A 15,902-nucleotide genomic window follows, 5' to 3' on the forward strand; every position below is an offset into this window, starting at 1 on the left:
TTCAGAGCTGTCTTTTGTCTTATGTCTTTTGCTTTTTACTTTTTCGTCGTTAGTCTTTCAACAAGTGCCCCTCTCGTAAAATAGACGCCCCTCGCCAAAATAGCCACATCTATTACCAATGGGAGTCGAAACTAATTCGCGTTTTCCCTCTCACCCTCTTTTTCTGTTCGCCCCAAGCTACCGAGAGCCTGGAACAAGCTACAAAATTGTAAACACATCGCCCGTCAAGGTAAAACTCCAGGTTATTTAGTAAATAAACCCCTTCAGGCGGGGTAATTGGAGGATAATGCCCGAGGCTGAAAGAGTCGAAAAATGAACAGTTGGCCGAGAGCGAGCCAGGCGGAGGACTCTTTCAGCCAAGGCATATCCTCATACGAGGAGGGATTTTATAACCCTCCGATTATTTCTTCACGCGCATCGCCAGATTAGGAAAAACCTACGTAATAAACCCGGCGTAACTGTGGTTGAAACAAATGTAAGTTGATTGGTCGTAGTTATACTGAACAAAAGTAGAATTGAATAAGGTGACTCATTCGTGTTTGTGTGCCTACAAACGGGCGAGGACCGGAGGGAACGCTGATACCCGTCGTCCGATGTACCACGGATGCGTTGTGTCCAATGAGCGCGCGCGAAAATTAATCGGTGGGTTATAATCGCCATTAACCAGAGTTTGTGAGCCAGTCAGAAAGCTAGAAATACAATAACAGAAGATTAGAATTTACTAACCATAAGGTGGGGGGGAAGGGGCGCCCAATCATCCAAACCCTAGAATAAGGGAGGGGGGCTCTCGAAAATATTTTTCTCTGCCCTTCGGACCTCTATTTGTTTTGAAAATGAAGTGGAAACCTGGGTCAACCGGGCCCCTCCCCTAGATACGCCACTGGGAAAGATGGCGTGGTACATCACTATGGCCGCCGTTTCTTTGTTTTGGAACACCAATATGGCTGCCGTGATATTATATGAAAACGCTGTATAACTGTCATGAACTGTATATTTGTTCAACGTAATGTTCGCTAAGATAATAAAATGTTTAAAAAAGTTAAAAGGTATAATATGTAGGTTTTCATTTGTACATGTACATATGATAGCCTTTAAACCTTTTTAAACTGTATATTTGTAGCCCTGTTACTATCTCTGGTCCCACTCTCGTCCGTCGGCAAAGCCTGCAGGTTACCGGAGAGTAGTTTCGATAGTACCTGATAGAAAAGTGCCGGGGGGGGGGGGGTACTCAAAAAGTTTTGTACGGGGAGGCTCCGCCCGGAGATCCAACCCCTAACCCTTTTATATACCATTTTGATAGAAAAGGTACCCTTTTGTATGCCTTTTATTGCAAAAAGGCACCCCTTTCATCACATTTACCTAAAACGGGACGTGTTCTTGTCATTTTTATGTAGCGCTTAATAAATTAAGACAATACAGCCAAAAGTTACGTCTGCTCGAAATATTTAATGTAAGGGCCTTTTAAAATATCATTATGGCAGATTTCCCTACCCTTTCATATACCTAAATTTATGAAATCCCTACCCTTTTATATTCCTGGAGCCTGAAAAAGGTACCCCTTTCGGGCGGAGCCTCCCCGTATAGGCCATTATAGGGAGTACCCCCCGGGACTCACTGACATTCCTTTTCCTCCCTTCAAGTCTGGCAAGTCCCCGGCAAGTCATCCCGGTGAATTGTTTCCGATGTGGGATGTTTCCCTTTCGATATTTTCCTTTCTTTCAGTTCGGCAAGGAAAGTTTAACTTAACTTTATTTCAACTGTTTCATACACTGAGTTCTCCATTCCTCAAGTATCATAGTAGAACCACGACGCGCCAGTTGCGCTTATCGTCGGCAATTAATGGTCTACTCATTCATATCTGCAATTGAGTAAATATTTTACCTCCATTTGCGTTGTCCGGCGGCAGTGCGTTTTTTATCCTTTAATCTTTAAATCTCTTAGAAAACATTGCATGTTGATCTCATTTCATTGCAATGTTCCATCAAAAGTTAGAAATTAAAGTTGTTATTTTCTACAGAGTGAGACCCACAATAACTCATTGTGGTGTAATATTATACTTTTAAACTGAGCATCTCTCGCAAGCTATTTCCGGTCACAACAACAGTAGTCTTTGTTTTCAAAAATTGCGTTACTTTGGCCGGCATGCTGGGAATAAAGAGGGCCATTCTCCGGAGTTTTGTTATGGATTGAACCCTTGTAAAGGACTTTCTTTACGAAGAAAACATTTATGAAGGTCTTGTGCTTTTTGCTGACGAAGGTGATCCGTTTTGCAGAACAGAGATTAAACACGTTTAGAGATTTCCAGTAGACCAGGCCGACAGAAAAGCAGTTGGGACGATGGCCGTTCTGTTTGCCATCATTCTTGCTCTTGTTCTTCAGAGTTATCCAACACGAGGTGAGTACCAAGGTTCTTCTTCTGTTACATTTCGTATAATGGAAATCAACGCAGATTGTTCAGATATTTTACTATTATGTCATGCTTTCATCGTAAATAGTTTCGAAGATTAGCGAGGAAGAGCAAATCGATCTTGTTAACGTGTTACGTCCATCAGCCTAATCTGTGACTGAGAAGATTAACAAACAAACAAAAAATATATTTTCTCGCCGGCTACGCCGACTCGTCTTCGCGAAAGGCTTACAGTCGTAAGCTAAAATTCTCCTTTGAATACTGTACTCAATTGCCAAACATCAATGTCCAAGTTAATGATTTATAAATGAGGCTGAAATTAACTTTAAATAATTTTTAAATAAGATACTTAACCGTGATATAAGTTTTCTGGTTGATGATGGCTGTATTAAAGGGCTGTTTCCTCTGCACATCATAATAATATAATCTTAAATTTTATATCACATTTCTAGCGATTATCGTCCGATTACTACATTATAACACCGCCGTAGTTATCGTAGGTATAAAATACAGTAGAACCCCGGTAACTCGAACTCTGAAGGGAAACGAAAAACCGTTCGAGTTAGCGGGGTTCTACTGTATACTTCATTCCAATAGTTTTGTTATTTTAAAGCTGAATTTGGTGAAATGGTCACGGTTAAGTGTGAACTCGACCAGATGCAAGTGCACATTTCCAAAGCTTTAATACCGGACTTCAGGCTGAAAGATATTCGTCTCTTGGATCCGAACTGCCAACCAACAAAAAGCGAGAACAGCAGTCACATGACCATAACAGCACCGCTGACTGGCTGCGGTACCACGTTAGAGCACACGGACGAAAGTGTCATTTACAGGAACATGGTTAAAGATGGATATGCGCGTCAAGCTGTCATTAGCCGATTGCAGGTTTGTACAATGTAAGCAAATGATGCGTTTAATCGCGGGGTAGGGCAAGAAGGGGAGACTCCCATATAAGGGCCTGTTTACATGGAAGGCGGGTGCCCCGGCTAACCGAGTTACCCGGCTAACCGAGCTACCCTGGGCGAGCCAACTTTTCATACGTTTCTTTAGAGAACGCATCGAAGCGTTTACATGCAAGACGGGAAACCCGCCTTGCCGGGGCACTCGGTCTGCCTGGCCGGGGCACCCTTCTAGGCGGGATAGCTTTTTTGCATGTAAACGGTTATGCCCGGGCTATCCCGGCTTGCCGGGGTAAGTCTTCGCGCGTGTTCTTAAATTAAAATTGAAGTTAATGGCATAAAATGTATAAATTCTGGACCCAAACAGTGCTATTTGACCAAAATTAGATCAAATTAGTTTTATCTGTAGGCTGGAAAATTTTTCTTTGAGCAACAGCTAATTAATTCGAAATTTTCGTAGGAATGATTATCCTAACTCACGAAACAACAAATTTAATTTCAATTTGGCGGCCAAAGACTGTTGAATTTCGATTGAATTCCGCTATAAATGGACGTACTAAAGTTCTAAGAGCTTGCACATCAAAATAAAATAGGTTTGAAGACGGCTAGCCTTGATTATTTAGTAAAAAGTCATATTTTTCTTCAATCATTTGGAGCTACATCGTTTTCCCACGCTGTGACACGCTTCAATATGACGCTGTCTCAACTCGGGTAGAAGGGCTGTGAATTCTGCATGTAAAGGCGGGCTATGTTTCATCCCTTCTAGCCGAGTAACTCGGTTAGCCGGGGCACCCTCCCTCCATGTAAACAGGCCCTAAGAGTGACGAGGATTCTCTTCAGAAATTTGATGACAAAAACTATGGGGACCTAAAAAAATGGATTCCCAGTCTAGAGCAAAATACTGCCTAGAATAAAAAGCAAAAATTACCCTTCCAGCGTTATCAGGGTACGTTAACTGGTAATAAGTTACTTTTGAATTAACTTTTGCTTGATTTAAAACTTAAGGTAGGCGCGGTTGCCTAATGGTTAGTCCGGATTGAGAAGTCCAAGTTCGAGCCCTGGCCGGGGCACTGCGTTGTGTTCTTGGGCAAGACACTTTCCTTTCATAGTGCCTCTCTCCACTCAGGTGTATAAATGGGTACTGGCGAGTTTAATGCTGGAGGGTAACCCTGCAATGGACTAGCATCCCATCAAAGGGGGAGTAGTTTCTACTCCTAGTCGCTTCTGTTACGGAAACCGGGATAAGCTCCAGCCTGACGGGCCACTTGTCTTGGATGCAGTCTTTACTTTCACCTTACCTGATTAAAAATTTGTTTTATTTTTGCCAAGGCCTTGGAGATTCCATTTGAGTGCGCTTATCCAAACCAAGCCGCAGCTTCACTCGTTGAAATGAACATCAAACAATCAGAAAGTATCGTGATAGTCCCTGATGATGGTTCTGGAATATTTGACCTGGACATGAGTTTATACAAGGTAACAGGACAGGACAGGGGTGGGGAGGGTTGGGAGTCTTATGTTAAGTCTCGCAAGCTTGGGGTCGTCTATTTGATAACGTATTTCCTTCTGAGAAAAGGATTACATGCTGTTAAGAGTAAGACGGTAGCTGCTAGTTGTGAATCGAACCCATGACCTTCCACAACACCTCAAAGCTGGCCATTGTTGTTTCTTTGTTTTATAACTTATAAGTCTTAAACAGTGATTTGAATAAAGAAAACTAACATTTATGCAGGGCGCTTACAAATAGAAAAATTCTAGGAAAAAAGACCTGCAGCTAATGAAGAGTAAGAGACAAGTGACTGGAGCCAGCCAGCGAACTTTGGAAGTTGATTTAGGATCCCAAATAGTTAGAAAGCTGCGTGAAACATTTAGTTCTCACGCGAGGATATTCTATCTTACGGAGTTGAATATTAATTTATTGCATTTATTTGCTGTTGAGTCTTCTGAATTTCAGCTGAAATTGGTGCTAAAAAAGGATCTGGAATTCACATATTTAACATTATTAAACCGCATTTCTCTACATGGTTATTTTTATACCGTATTCTTGCATGATCAGCAGATTTTAGAGGGTCTGGATTTGGTTAAACTCATAGCTGAAAATTTGCCAAAATTAAAAAATTTCGCGTTTAAGCGTTTTAACTTTTCAATCACACTGTTTCTAGTTTAATTTGTATGTAGGTTCATTCTAATTTTTATATTTTTATATTAATTTTTACATATAGTAAACAGCGCTTTAGAATATTTATAGTTTTAGCGCTATATAAATGTATAAATTATTATAATTATTTAAATTTTAACTGTCAGCTGAGAAATGGCTCGTTTCTAACTTATAGCTGAGATCTGAGATATGAGTTATTTACTGTTAGCTGAGAATTGGGATTTAATTTTCACTGATAGATGAGAGATCGCCGAAAATGTTAACTGATAACTGAGATTCCAGTCCCTTATCTTTCCGTGTCAGGTTCTGGTAAAGGTTCCGTTATCTACCTTTTCACTCATCTCAAAATCATTACTAATATTGCAGTCTGACTTTCTTTTCTTTTTTTACAGAACGAAGACTATGATGAGGCGTACACAAGTTTTCCGTTGGCAGTAACACTGCAACAACGTCTTTATTTTCAAATATCTGTAGACACTCCTGACACGCGGTTAGGCATCACTGGAGACTTGTGCTACGCCACGCCCATAAACAGTATCTCCAAGAAAACAAAATATGATATCATCCTTGACGGGTAAGTATGAATAGTTGTTGTTACTTCCTTTACCTCTTACTATAACCAGAAAACGCTGCATGGTCTGACATAAGGAGGGACCTGAAAGGGTAAAAATCACCAATCACCAACCAAGGCAACCCCAAATCGGTTGTGGCAGCCCCGAGACAAATATGCTTTGGTCCACTGGCTATTTGAGAACCCAAACAGGTCAATTTGACAATATTCTACCCGTAAGGTACTTATCTTTAATCCCGCCTCTCTGACCATACCAAACACAGTTACAAATACATATGGTCAAGCATTGGATTATTTCTCCACTCACACTCTTAATCACTCACTGGTCCACCAAAGTCCCATCTGCCTAGTCCAGTTATTTTCCCTTGCCAACGTAAACACAAATTCATATTTAACCTATTTAAGTAACAAATTAGAAATTCCATTTTTGCATTTAAGATGTCCAAAAGACGAAACTGTCAGATTTCACAGCGGTCCCTCAACGACGCAACGTTTCAGCTTTGAAGCGTTTCAGTTTATGAACGGTCTGGTTGAACCATACCTCTACGTTCACTGCGAGGTCGAGCTGTGTAACTTGACTGATGCCAAACCCAGCTGCATGAAGGACTGCAGTGACCCGCGGGTCGATACTAGGCAAAGGAGGGCGGTCAATACGGATATATATGACCTGGAGAAAGGCCCAATAATTATTGTAAGGGATTCTGAGGACAGCTTTGAAGACGAACCGGAGAACGAGGAGGAAGAAGACGAAAAACAAGGTAATCCTGAAAAACCTGTTCGGAATATTTTCAAAATAACAGTACTTCATACAATTTTAACTTTAACGTCTCGCCTGTACATGCGCCCGCAGGTAACAATTTCATCAAATTTCTGCAGCTTACAGACGCGATATGACAAGCTCCGCAAATAACGTTCGCATATATTCAGCAGAAGCATAGGCGTGGGTGAAATTTAACTTTTTGTGGCAAATACTTTCGAACAGCAGGAAATTGCATCTTAAGGAATCTAGAATTCTAGGCAAAAATCTCACTTTTACCAATCATACGCTGCTTTCCTTCCCCCTTTTCAATGTTCTGTATTGCGCTTAGTTTGCAACTCTTTCAAGCGGCCACTACTCTTTTTTGAGATCACTTTCAAATCGATCTTATTGTGAAAATAAGCCTGGATAACGTTTTCTTTCCATCTGATGGAGGTGTCCCAAGGACTTCTTTCTTGTGAAAGGCACACCCCACTCACATGCACCTAAGTTGTAGCTCCAACTGCTAACACCCAGCAGAAGTCGCTAATGTTTATATTCTCTATTTTCAGGTCAACAGTCATCGAGTATGACCAACTGGCTGTTTATCGTCATGGGATGTATATGCTTTATGTGCTTTGCCGCTGTGCTGCACACCATAAAGGAAGTTAGACAAGAAAGGCAACCTACAAGTTATCATTAAGCCGCTACAGTTGTATCACATTTTCACTTAAAATGACGCTGTTTTGCATATTGAGAAGCAGCCTAAGTTGAAACATAAACAGCGCCACGTAAAAGTACTAATCGACAGCTTTTATATGAATGGTCACACACTGGGGTTAAAAGTAAGATTCACCTTGAAAGCATTATAACAAGTACCACATAAAAATGCAACTCGATAGCCTCAACTGAATGACCACAAACATTTAAAGGTTTTTACCACAGACGGATAAGTTAGAGCCAACTTGTACTAAATCACTAACAGTACGACATACAAGTTATGTTCAATTTAGTTTTTATTTAAAGGGTTATGTCACGAGCTCGAGGGTTAAACCTTAAAATTTAGAACCATCTTGAATAGTATACTTAAATGCACCATATGAAGATACGGCTCAACGAAGTTTTATTTAAATGGTCCCACACTACAGTTGTAAACGGCCCTGCAAGTGAAAGGTCAAGTAACTAACTGTCTGAAGCAATCATTAAAATTAATGCCTCATGTTTCATTGAAGGATGTTTATTGCGCGATTGCCGATTTTCTTTTTCCCCTTTATTCATCACGAAAGAGCTAAGAGAATTGTTATTCTTCTGTAGCGTTCATCTACGACACGGATGAGTTTTGCCATCAACTGCCAAGAAACACTTTCCATTGCAGCATTATTATGCCACCTTGGAAATTATTTCAACAGCTACTCCGAAGCCAACTCCATAAAGATTTTATTGGATAAAATAAGCTTTAGGTATCACGGAGGGAAAATTGGCGTTTGCGTTCCAAGTGAAATTGTGTGCAAACCATCAATGGCAACCCCAATAAAGCATATATTTTCTGAGAGCTTATTGAATAAAGATTATTATTTTGGATTTTGTTTTGATCATATAAACCATAATAAGCAACGTCAGCATTTTTGCTTGCAATTATGATGTTGCGCAACATTAGGTTTATTTGAGAACACATTTACATGAGAGCCTAAACTTTTGTGTGGAATTTGATCTACATATATTGGTCTATAAAACGGTATCTCAGATTTTTCTATTCTTGCTCCATTAATTTTTTATAAATTTTTAAACTTTTAAATGGTGTTTTTAGGGCTTTTACAAAAAATAATGAAGCAAGAAAATAAAACTCTGAGACACCGTTTTTTAGACAAATATATGTAGATCAAATTCCACATAAAAGTTTACACGCTCACGTAAATGTGTTCTCAAATAAACCTATTGTAGCGCAACATCATAGTTGCAAACATAATGCTGACGTTGCTTATTATGATCAAAACAAAATCCAAAACTACAATCTTTATTCAATAAGCTTTCAGAAAATATAACTTTATCTGGGTTATTATTGATGGTTTGCACACAATTTCACTTGGAATGAAAACGCCAATTTTCCATCCTTGATACCTTCAATGTGAATGGTTTTCGAGGGCCACATCGCTGACGATTTAGTTAAAAGAAAAACTGGAGGAAGAAAACTAGAAGCGACTGGGTACGACTCTGCCTTAAAGCCCATTTAGATTTTGAAGGCCCTTTTTTATCCGCAGAATACATTTATCATCAACGCTAAAAAACAACTTCGTCAATCATTTATTTTAAAAACTATTCAATTTATTCCCGAGTCAGTAACACCTGTCTACAAATCTATTTTCACTTACTTTTAACTTATTTAGATAAAAAGGACAAAATGAAGCCATAACAGTGACGCAAGCATGATACAGCGATAATAGTCAACCCAAATAAAGCTCTAAGAACGTCATTTCTTTCAAACAACTACTTAACCATGCAAAGTTTCTGTCCAAAATATAACTGCATTGGAACTAATTTATTTTTTTACCAACTCAGAATCAATATACGCCGGGATATACGGTTGGATAGCTTCCTTTTAGTTTATAAAAAGCGTTGATATTATCTTTCGGATACACCAAGTGTCTTAATATACCCATCAACGCAGGCTTTATGTAATATCAACGCAGGCTATGTGTAATATCCCAGGGAAAAGAAGTTCAATCTGTAGGAGTACTACCTACAGTTTGCTTTTTAGCACAGACAAGTTCACACCGCACGTCGATAAGTCATCAAATATCAGAAGTTGTAGCTGCGACACCATAAAGAGGCCTGAAATCATCGCCTTAAAAAACCGTTTCTTATAACCTCCAATTTTCTTTACGTTTTGTGAGTTTCAGTCTCGAGTCGCGACACGAGAAGATTACTGAAGAAATGAACGAGTCAATGAATCAAAGTTTACCGCCCGAGTTAATGAATCAAAGTTTACCGCCCGCTTCACCAGTGTTCCTGTCATTAATCAACAACTCTTCGTCGTCGGGAAATGAAAATAATGCAAATTGTAAGTCACTTTCAGAAGATTCTTCTCTTACAATTACCATCAAGATTGTGGTTTACAGCTTTGTTCTTATTGTTTCCCTCTTTGGTAACTCCACCATTATCGCAATAACTGCAAGGAACAAGCGCATGCAAACAACCACCAACCACCTCATTGCAAATATGGCCGCATCGGACTTGCTCATTACAATCATTGCTGTTCCACTAAAACTCTGCGAAATCGTGGTTGTTTCCCGAAGATGGCTAATCGACGGGATCGTAGGTTTGATCTTGTGCAAGGTTCTTTATTTCTTACGAGATATTTCAACGGCTGTTTCCATTCTGAGTCTGGTTTTCATTGCCTTTGACAGATACAGGGGAATCGTTTTTCCATTACACCCTCCAATTATAACACCCAAGCTTTGCAAAGTCGTCATCGCACTGGTATGGTTCACATCTATGACACTTCTTAGTTTCTATTTCTATGCCTTTCGACTAGTGTCTGACAACAAAACTACGAATTGCGACTTCAGCTGGGCACCCGATTTGGTTCACCGAAGAACAGAACAATATGTTACAGTCGTATTTGTTCTTATTATTATCTTGCCTTTCTGCATTATAACATTTCTATATTCTCGAATCATTTGGAGTTTAAGAAAGGAAGAAGCCACACGGCAATTGCCTTCAACCATTGCGCGTCGTCAAAGATATGAAGAAAACATCAAAGTGTTTAAGAACATCTGCGCTATAGTGGTTGCATTTGCATTTTGCATCCTGCCCACATACATTTTCACCATGCTGTATTATTTTGTATGGAACTGGAAAATGCCCTGCAATATGGAGCAATATGGCTTTGCTGTACATTTTGTTTTGTACTCAAACGCTGCCATATCGCCAGTGATTTTTTACGTGTTTAATGCTAGATATCGTGAAGGCCTAAAAGATATGCTAAGACGGTTTCATTGCTGGCCCAGAGACAATAGGGTGATAATAAACCCCGTAGAAATTGAATTAAACAACCTATAACATCCTTGATATCGTTAGAATGCCATTTACCTGGATGTGGAAAATGAAAAAACTTTTAAAAACTGAAGCTGAGAAGAAAAGTTGATCTCTTGATCTATTTGACGACACTCTATTTTTAGTTTAACTCTTCTGGTTTACTTCTTATACAAGGTGAACTGGTAAATAGAATCATATTCACTTTAATAATTCACTAAAAACAAGAAAAAAAAATGCCTCCGGGTGCAATATGTAATGTTAATGCGAGGTTATTGTTCAGGTAACACTGAAACAAATTTTCCGCAAAATTTCCAAGGTATTTTTTAGCAATTAGATAGTGTTTCACAATAATTACGTCCTCGAAGTAGCAATATTAATATAATAATCATAACACCTTTAATTATTTGAAGTTCAAGAAAAGAAAAGTGTAGAGAAAAAAGTTTAAGAACATCACTTTAACTTAATTTATAAGGGCCACTAGTTTAACAAAGCTGTTATGTCTTAACCTCACGAAATAAAGTTGTTGTAAAGTTGTTCCGCTATAATATTACTTCGTTGTAACTAATTAAATGTGTTACCAACTCAGAGTCAATATACGCCGGTATATACGGTAGGATAGCTTCCTTTTAGTTTATAAATAGCGTTGATATTATATTTCGGATACATCAAAAGAAAAAACGCAGAGTCTCCGTTTTGTCAAAATGTATAGAAAAAAGTTTAAGAACATCACTTTAACTTAATTTATAAGGGCAATTAGTTTAACAAAGCTGTTATGTCTTAACCTCAAGAAATAAAGTTGTTGTAAAGTGGTCCCGCTATAATGGTCGCATTAGCATTGTTTCGTGGTGCCGACAACGACATTTTCGTCATCCTGTTTTATTTTGTGATGAAGTGGAAAATTTTCTGCAATATTGAAAGAGTAGGCCGTATATCGTGTTTTGTTATCAAACGCTGCCACATTGTCAAGGGTAACAACTGCACCTCGGCCCAGTGAAGTGGAAAATATTAAAATACTAGGAATTATATTGAATTAAATCACCTACATCCTTCATAACGATAAAATGCCAGTTGTTAAGAGGTTTATGTCGGCGGGTCCGACGATCGTTAATAGATCTTTTACGTCTGTCCGCACGGAAACGAGAACGAGAAATAAACTCGTAATTAAAGGCAGTGAGGGGATATAAGGGGGGAAGGAAGGGGAAGAGAAGGGAAGGGTGGGGGAGCAGCGAGGACTGGAACTCAGTTTACGTGATGTTTCCAGTTGAGGAATTTGGCTGACTGAGAATAAGTACAAGTTTAGTTGAAAACAAAGATGGTGAACATTTATGGCAGACGGGCGTTTCACAGGTACGTAACTGTTTTGGGTATTCAAAACAGAAACAAAAATTTTTTTGGTATTCCCCTGTCAATCAGATCTAACGGAAGGTTCAAAATTTAAGCCGCTTTGTATCTGAAATTGGATCAATGTGAGACATCGTGGATTAAAATTCCCCTACAAACCAACATACGGGAACTTCACTGTTATGTACATTGTCAATTTTATCCCATTGTAAACAGGGTAAACTCACAACAGAATTTTTGTAGCGGCGAGGGCGCTCGAGCGAAGCCCTATACCTAAGACAACTTGGTAACCCCATCGAGCTTAGAGCATTCGGTTGTAACGTAGTTGTCCGTACGTACGTCCGTACACCTCTTGCACTGTGCTTGCGCGGGCTGAGCCAATATTTCTCCCAAATTGGTTCCGATCACGATTGCTGAACAGTGTCGAATGATGGTTAATGCTATGGTAGGAAGTGATGGTATGAAAAGGCAGCACAATTTGTTGTGCGGTGTTCACTGTGTTAGTTGAATGAACGCGAGGAAAGCGAGCGAGGCAGAATTTTCTTTCAGTATATAACCGCTCGCACAATCTCCTCTAAAGTCGTCTATATTCCGTGAAATTGTGACAAACCAAAAACGTTTACGGCAAGATCCGCAATGTTTGCATTGTTGAAAGTTATATTCTCTGTGTCTGTAATCAAGCGGTTTACCTCGGGTTTACTTGTTTGCGGCTCTCCAGCTGCCATCGTCAAGACTACAAAATGATATATTGTGTTAAAAAAAGCAGGGATTAGTTCAGAACAAAGCGACCAAATTCGCTGAAGAAAATGACAATACCCAAATGTAAGTAACAAACGTTATTGAATTGCTAAATTTGATGACAAAATTAAATTTTAATTTCTGAACAAAATTGTATCCGCTAGAATTCGGATCGATCTTCCCGTAAGTTGATCAGCTTATTTTGCCTTGAGTTTTTTTTTTTTCTTTTACCGTGGCTAGATCATCAGTTTCGTTCTGCCTGAAGATAAATAGTTGTTAGGCCTGACCTAAAATCAGGAGGTCCACAGGCGGCCCAGACGTTGTATTAGATCAACGTAATATACTGACGTTGGCGACAAGATTGTGTTACGTTTTCAGCCGTAAGACAATGTATGAGAATGCTTCAAAAAATTGCTCTAAATACTACATGTCGAAAATAATTGAAATAAAATTGGTTTACATTTCGTTGTCTTGCATTATTTTGACTTCTAAGTTTTCATAGAGTGGGTTTAAGCCGTTTAAGCGAGTTACGCTTTCGACGGTTTAGCTTCCCCTGAAGAAAAACTAAAGGCAGGCGACCCAGTGGACCAACGGTCCGCACTCGAAGCTCCATATACCCCACATTAATGGTCAAATCTTGCCAAAATCGCTTTATGGCAGCCGTCGATGATTTTTCTTCCATTTGCTTCTCCTGAGGTACCAAGGTTCATCGAAACCGCCCGAGAAACGCTCGTCCATTTCTGCTTCGTCGTGCCGAGAGAACTCGCGAAAATGTACACGGGTCCTCGTAGATGGCTTATAGACGGACTAGCGGGTTTGATTCTGTGTAAGCTTGTCTACACGTCTTGCAAGACATCTCAACTGCGGTGTCCATACAAAGTCTTGTTGTTATTGCCATTGATAGGTATCGAGGAGTGGTTTTCCCATTCCGTCCTACGATTATAACATCCAAAGGACGATTCAATCGTCATCGTGCCAGCAGACAAAGGGCGCACTACGGTCATTCTTAACAAACAAGATTACCACACCAAGGTGAAGACTTTTCTAGACGACACCAACACGTATGAGAAACTGACATCCAACCCAACTGGTTCCATCAAAAACAAGCTCATTCAAACCTTGAGAAATTGGCGCAAAGAAGGAAAAATCCCTGGCTATCTGTATAACCAGCTCTACCCCACAGCGGGAGACCAATAGTCTCCAGCATTGGTAGCGTGATGTACGACACTGCCAAGTTCCTTGCTAAGATTATGAAACCTCTTGTTGGCCTCAACGGTCATCACATCGTCAACAGTGAAGACTTTGTCAACAAGATTGCAGAGCTTGAGGTACCTCCTGGACAGAAACTCGTTTCATATGATGTTTCTGCATTGTTTACTAGCATCCCGATTAATGAAGCCATCTCAGTTACCAAAGCGAAACTGGAAGGTGACAGTAGCCTGCCGGATAGATGCCCTCTGGATATCACACAATTATCCACATTACTTGAGATGTGCCTTTCGAGTACCTACTTCACATACCAGCATGAATTCTACAAACAGAAACAAGGAGCTGCGATGGGGTCCCCAATTTCTCCCATAGTGGCTAATCTCTACATGGAACAGTTTGAGAGTAGAGCACTGGACACCGCCCCGACCCCGCCAACTATGTGGTACCGATATGTTGACGACACGATGGCCAAGATTCACGAACATGCTGTCGATTCTTTCTCTGATCACTTGAACTCGATTGATCAGCACATCCAGTTCACTTCGGAACAAGAAAAGGAGGGTAAAATCCCGTTCCTTGACACCTGTGTACACGTAAACCAAGATGGTTCTACCAAGATCTCCGTGTACCGTAAACCTACGCACACGGATCAGTACCTGAACTTCCACTCAAATCATCATCTTCAACACAAAAGAGCTGTAGTTAACACCCTGATGCTGCGAGCCCAGACCTTGGTTACCGAGGACGAGGACAAAACAAGAGAAGCCCAACACGTGAAACAAGCTTTGAAAGTAAACAACTACCCAGATTGGATGCTAACAATACCACATTCCAAGTCTGGAACGAAAGAGCCCGAAAACGAGAAGAAAATCTACGCTTCAGCGCCATACATCAAAGGAATTTCTGAACGCCTTCAAAGAGCGTTTAAGTCACACGAGGTCACACTTATTCATAAACCCGTAAATTCCCTGAGGTCGCAATTGGTACATGTCAAAGACAAAACGTCCAATCTAAAGAAATGCGGAACTGTGTACCAGGTTCAATGTGAACAGTGCAACAAGGAGTACGTTGGCGAAACGTCCCGTTTACTGGAAACCAGAATGAAAGAACATCAGTCGAGGAACTCGTCAGCCATTCATGAACATTGTCGACTGGAGGGCCACTAGGTAGACACAAGCAAGGCAAAAGTGTTAGCCACCGAAATCAACACCTTTAAACGCCGGGTAAAAGAGGCCATTGAGATAAAACTCAGAAAACCTTTGTTAAATAGAGACAATGGTTCTGAATTAGCTCCAATTTATGACAGAATTTTAACTCCCCCGAGGCAGTGAAATGTCTTCTTAACATTCATCTTAAAAAACACCACCTCAGTGACTGATGAAGTCTGGATGATATCAGACGAAATATTTCACGCTTTTAAATTTTATTTGCGCTCCGAGTTTGAAAACATTTTAAACCCTTTTAACTATGTATCCGGAGCAGGAAACCAATATTTTCAATTGTAAAGTTTGTAAGGTTGTGATTCCAGTTATTTGGATTGTAGCGCTGGGTGTTCACAGTACGTATTTCTATACTGTACGACTGGTGGCGCAGGACAAGAAGTCTTTTTTCACTTTTAGTTGGTCACCAAAGTTCGCAGAACGACAATCACGGGAGCGCTACTTTATTTTAATTTCAGTATTTTTACTACCTGTGTGTGTGATTTTCACGTTATACATGCATTTATTGTGTTAGAGTTGAAAAGACGGCCACGTACTGCGTCAGAATTGAGAATATGCGTGGAATGGATCTTTTTTTTCTGCAGCAAAATT

At 40.0% G+C, this 15,902-nt stretch overlaps 3 protein-coding genes across 3 annotated transcripts; all 3 read left to right on the top strand.

Annotated features, from left to right (window-relative positions):
• Window positions 1–2,114: 2,114 nt before the first annotated feature.
• LOC144660492 (ZP domain-containing protein-like) lies at window positions 2,115–8,318 on the top strand. Its single transcript, XM_078521141.1, has 6 exons — window positions 2,115–2,395; window positions 3,021–3,292; window positions 4,636–4,779; window positions 5,854–6,035; window positions 6,471–6,790; window positions 7,341–8,318. Exons 1-6 carry the CDS (start codon window positions 2,338–2,340, stop codon window positions 7,469–7,471), a joined length of 1,107 nt encoding a protein of 368 aa, XP_078377267.1. The 5' UTR covers window positions 2,115–2,337; the 3' UTR covers window positions 7,472–8,318.
• A 1,284-nt stretch (window positions 8,319–9,602) lies between these two features.
• Window positions 9,603–10,851, top strand: LOC144661362 (neuropeptide FF receptor 2-like). The gene has a single exon (XM_078522089.1). The coding sequence runs from the start codon at window positions 9,700–9,702 to the stop codon at window positions 10,825–10,827; it is 1,128 nt and encodes a 375-aa protein (XP_078378215.1). The 5' UTR covers window positions 9,603–9,699; the 3' UTR covers window positions 10,828–10,851.
• Window positions 10,852–14,099: 3,248 nt separating this feature from the next.
• Window positions 14,100–15,257, top strand: LOC144659293 (uncharacterized). The gene has a single exon (XM_078519711.1). The coding sequence runs from the start codon at window positions 14,100–14,102 to the stop codon at window positions 15,255–15,257; it is 1,158 nt and encodes a 385-aa protein (XP_078375837.1).
• The last annotated feature ends 645 nt before the right edge of the window (window positions 15,258–15,902 follow it).

Source organism: Oculina patagonica, chromosome 7 (assembly GCF_052425735.1).
Source record: "Oculina patagonica isolate OP01 chromosome 7, crgOcupat, whole genome shotgun sequence".
Lineage (NCBI taxonomy): Eukaryota > Metazoa > Cnidaria > Anthozoa > Scleractinia > Oculinidae > Oculina > Oculina patagonica.

Coding starts and splice junctions, on each gene's coding strand:
- LOC144660492 (XM_078521141.1), top strand. CDS start 2,338: ATGGCCGTTCTGTTTGCCATCATTCTTGCTCTTGTTCTTCAGAGTTAT. Junction 4,780..5,853: donor TGGACATGAGTTTATACAAG/GTAACAGGACAG, acceptor CTTTTTTTACAG/AACGAAGACTATGATGAGGC. Junction 6,036..6,470: donor TATGATATCATCCTTGACGG/GTAAGTATGAAT, acceptor TTTGCATTTAAG/ATGTCCAAAAGACGAAACTG.
- LOC144661362 (XM_078522089.1), top strand. CDS start 9,700: ATGAACGAGTCAATGAATCAAAGTTTACCGCCCGAGTTAATGAATCAA.
- LOC144659293 (XM_078519711.1), top strand. CDS start 14,100: ATGTACGACACTGCCAAGTTCCTTGCTAAGATTATGAAACCTCTTGTT.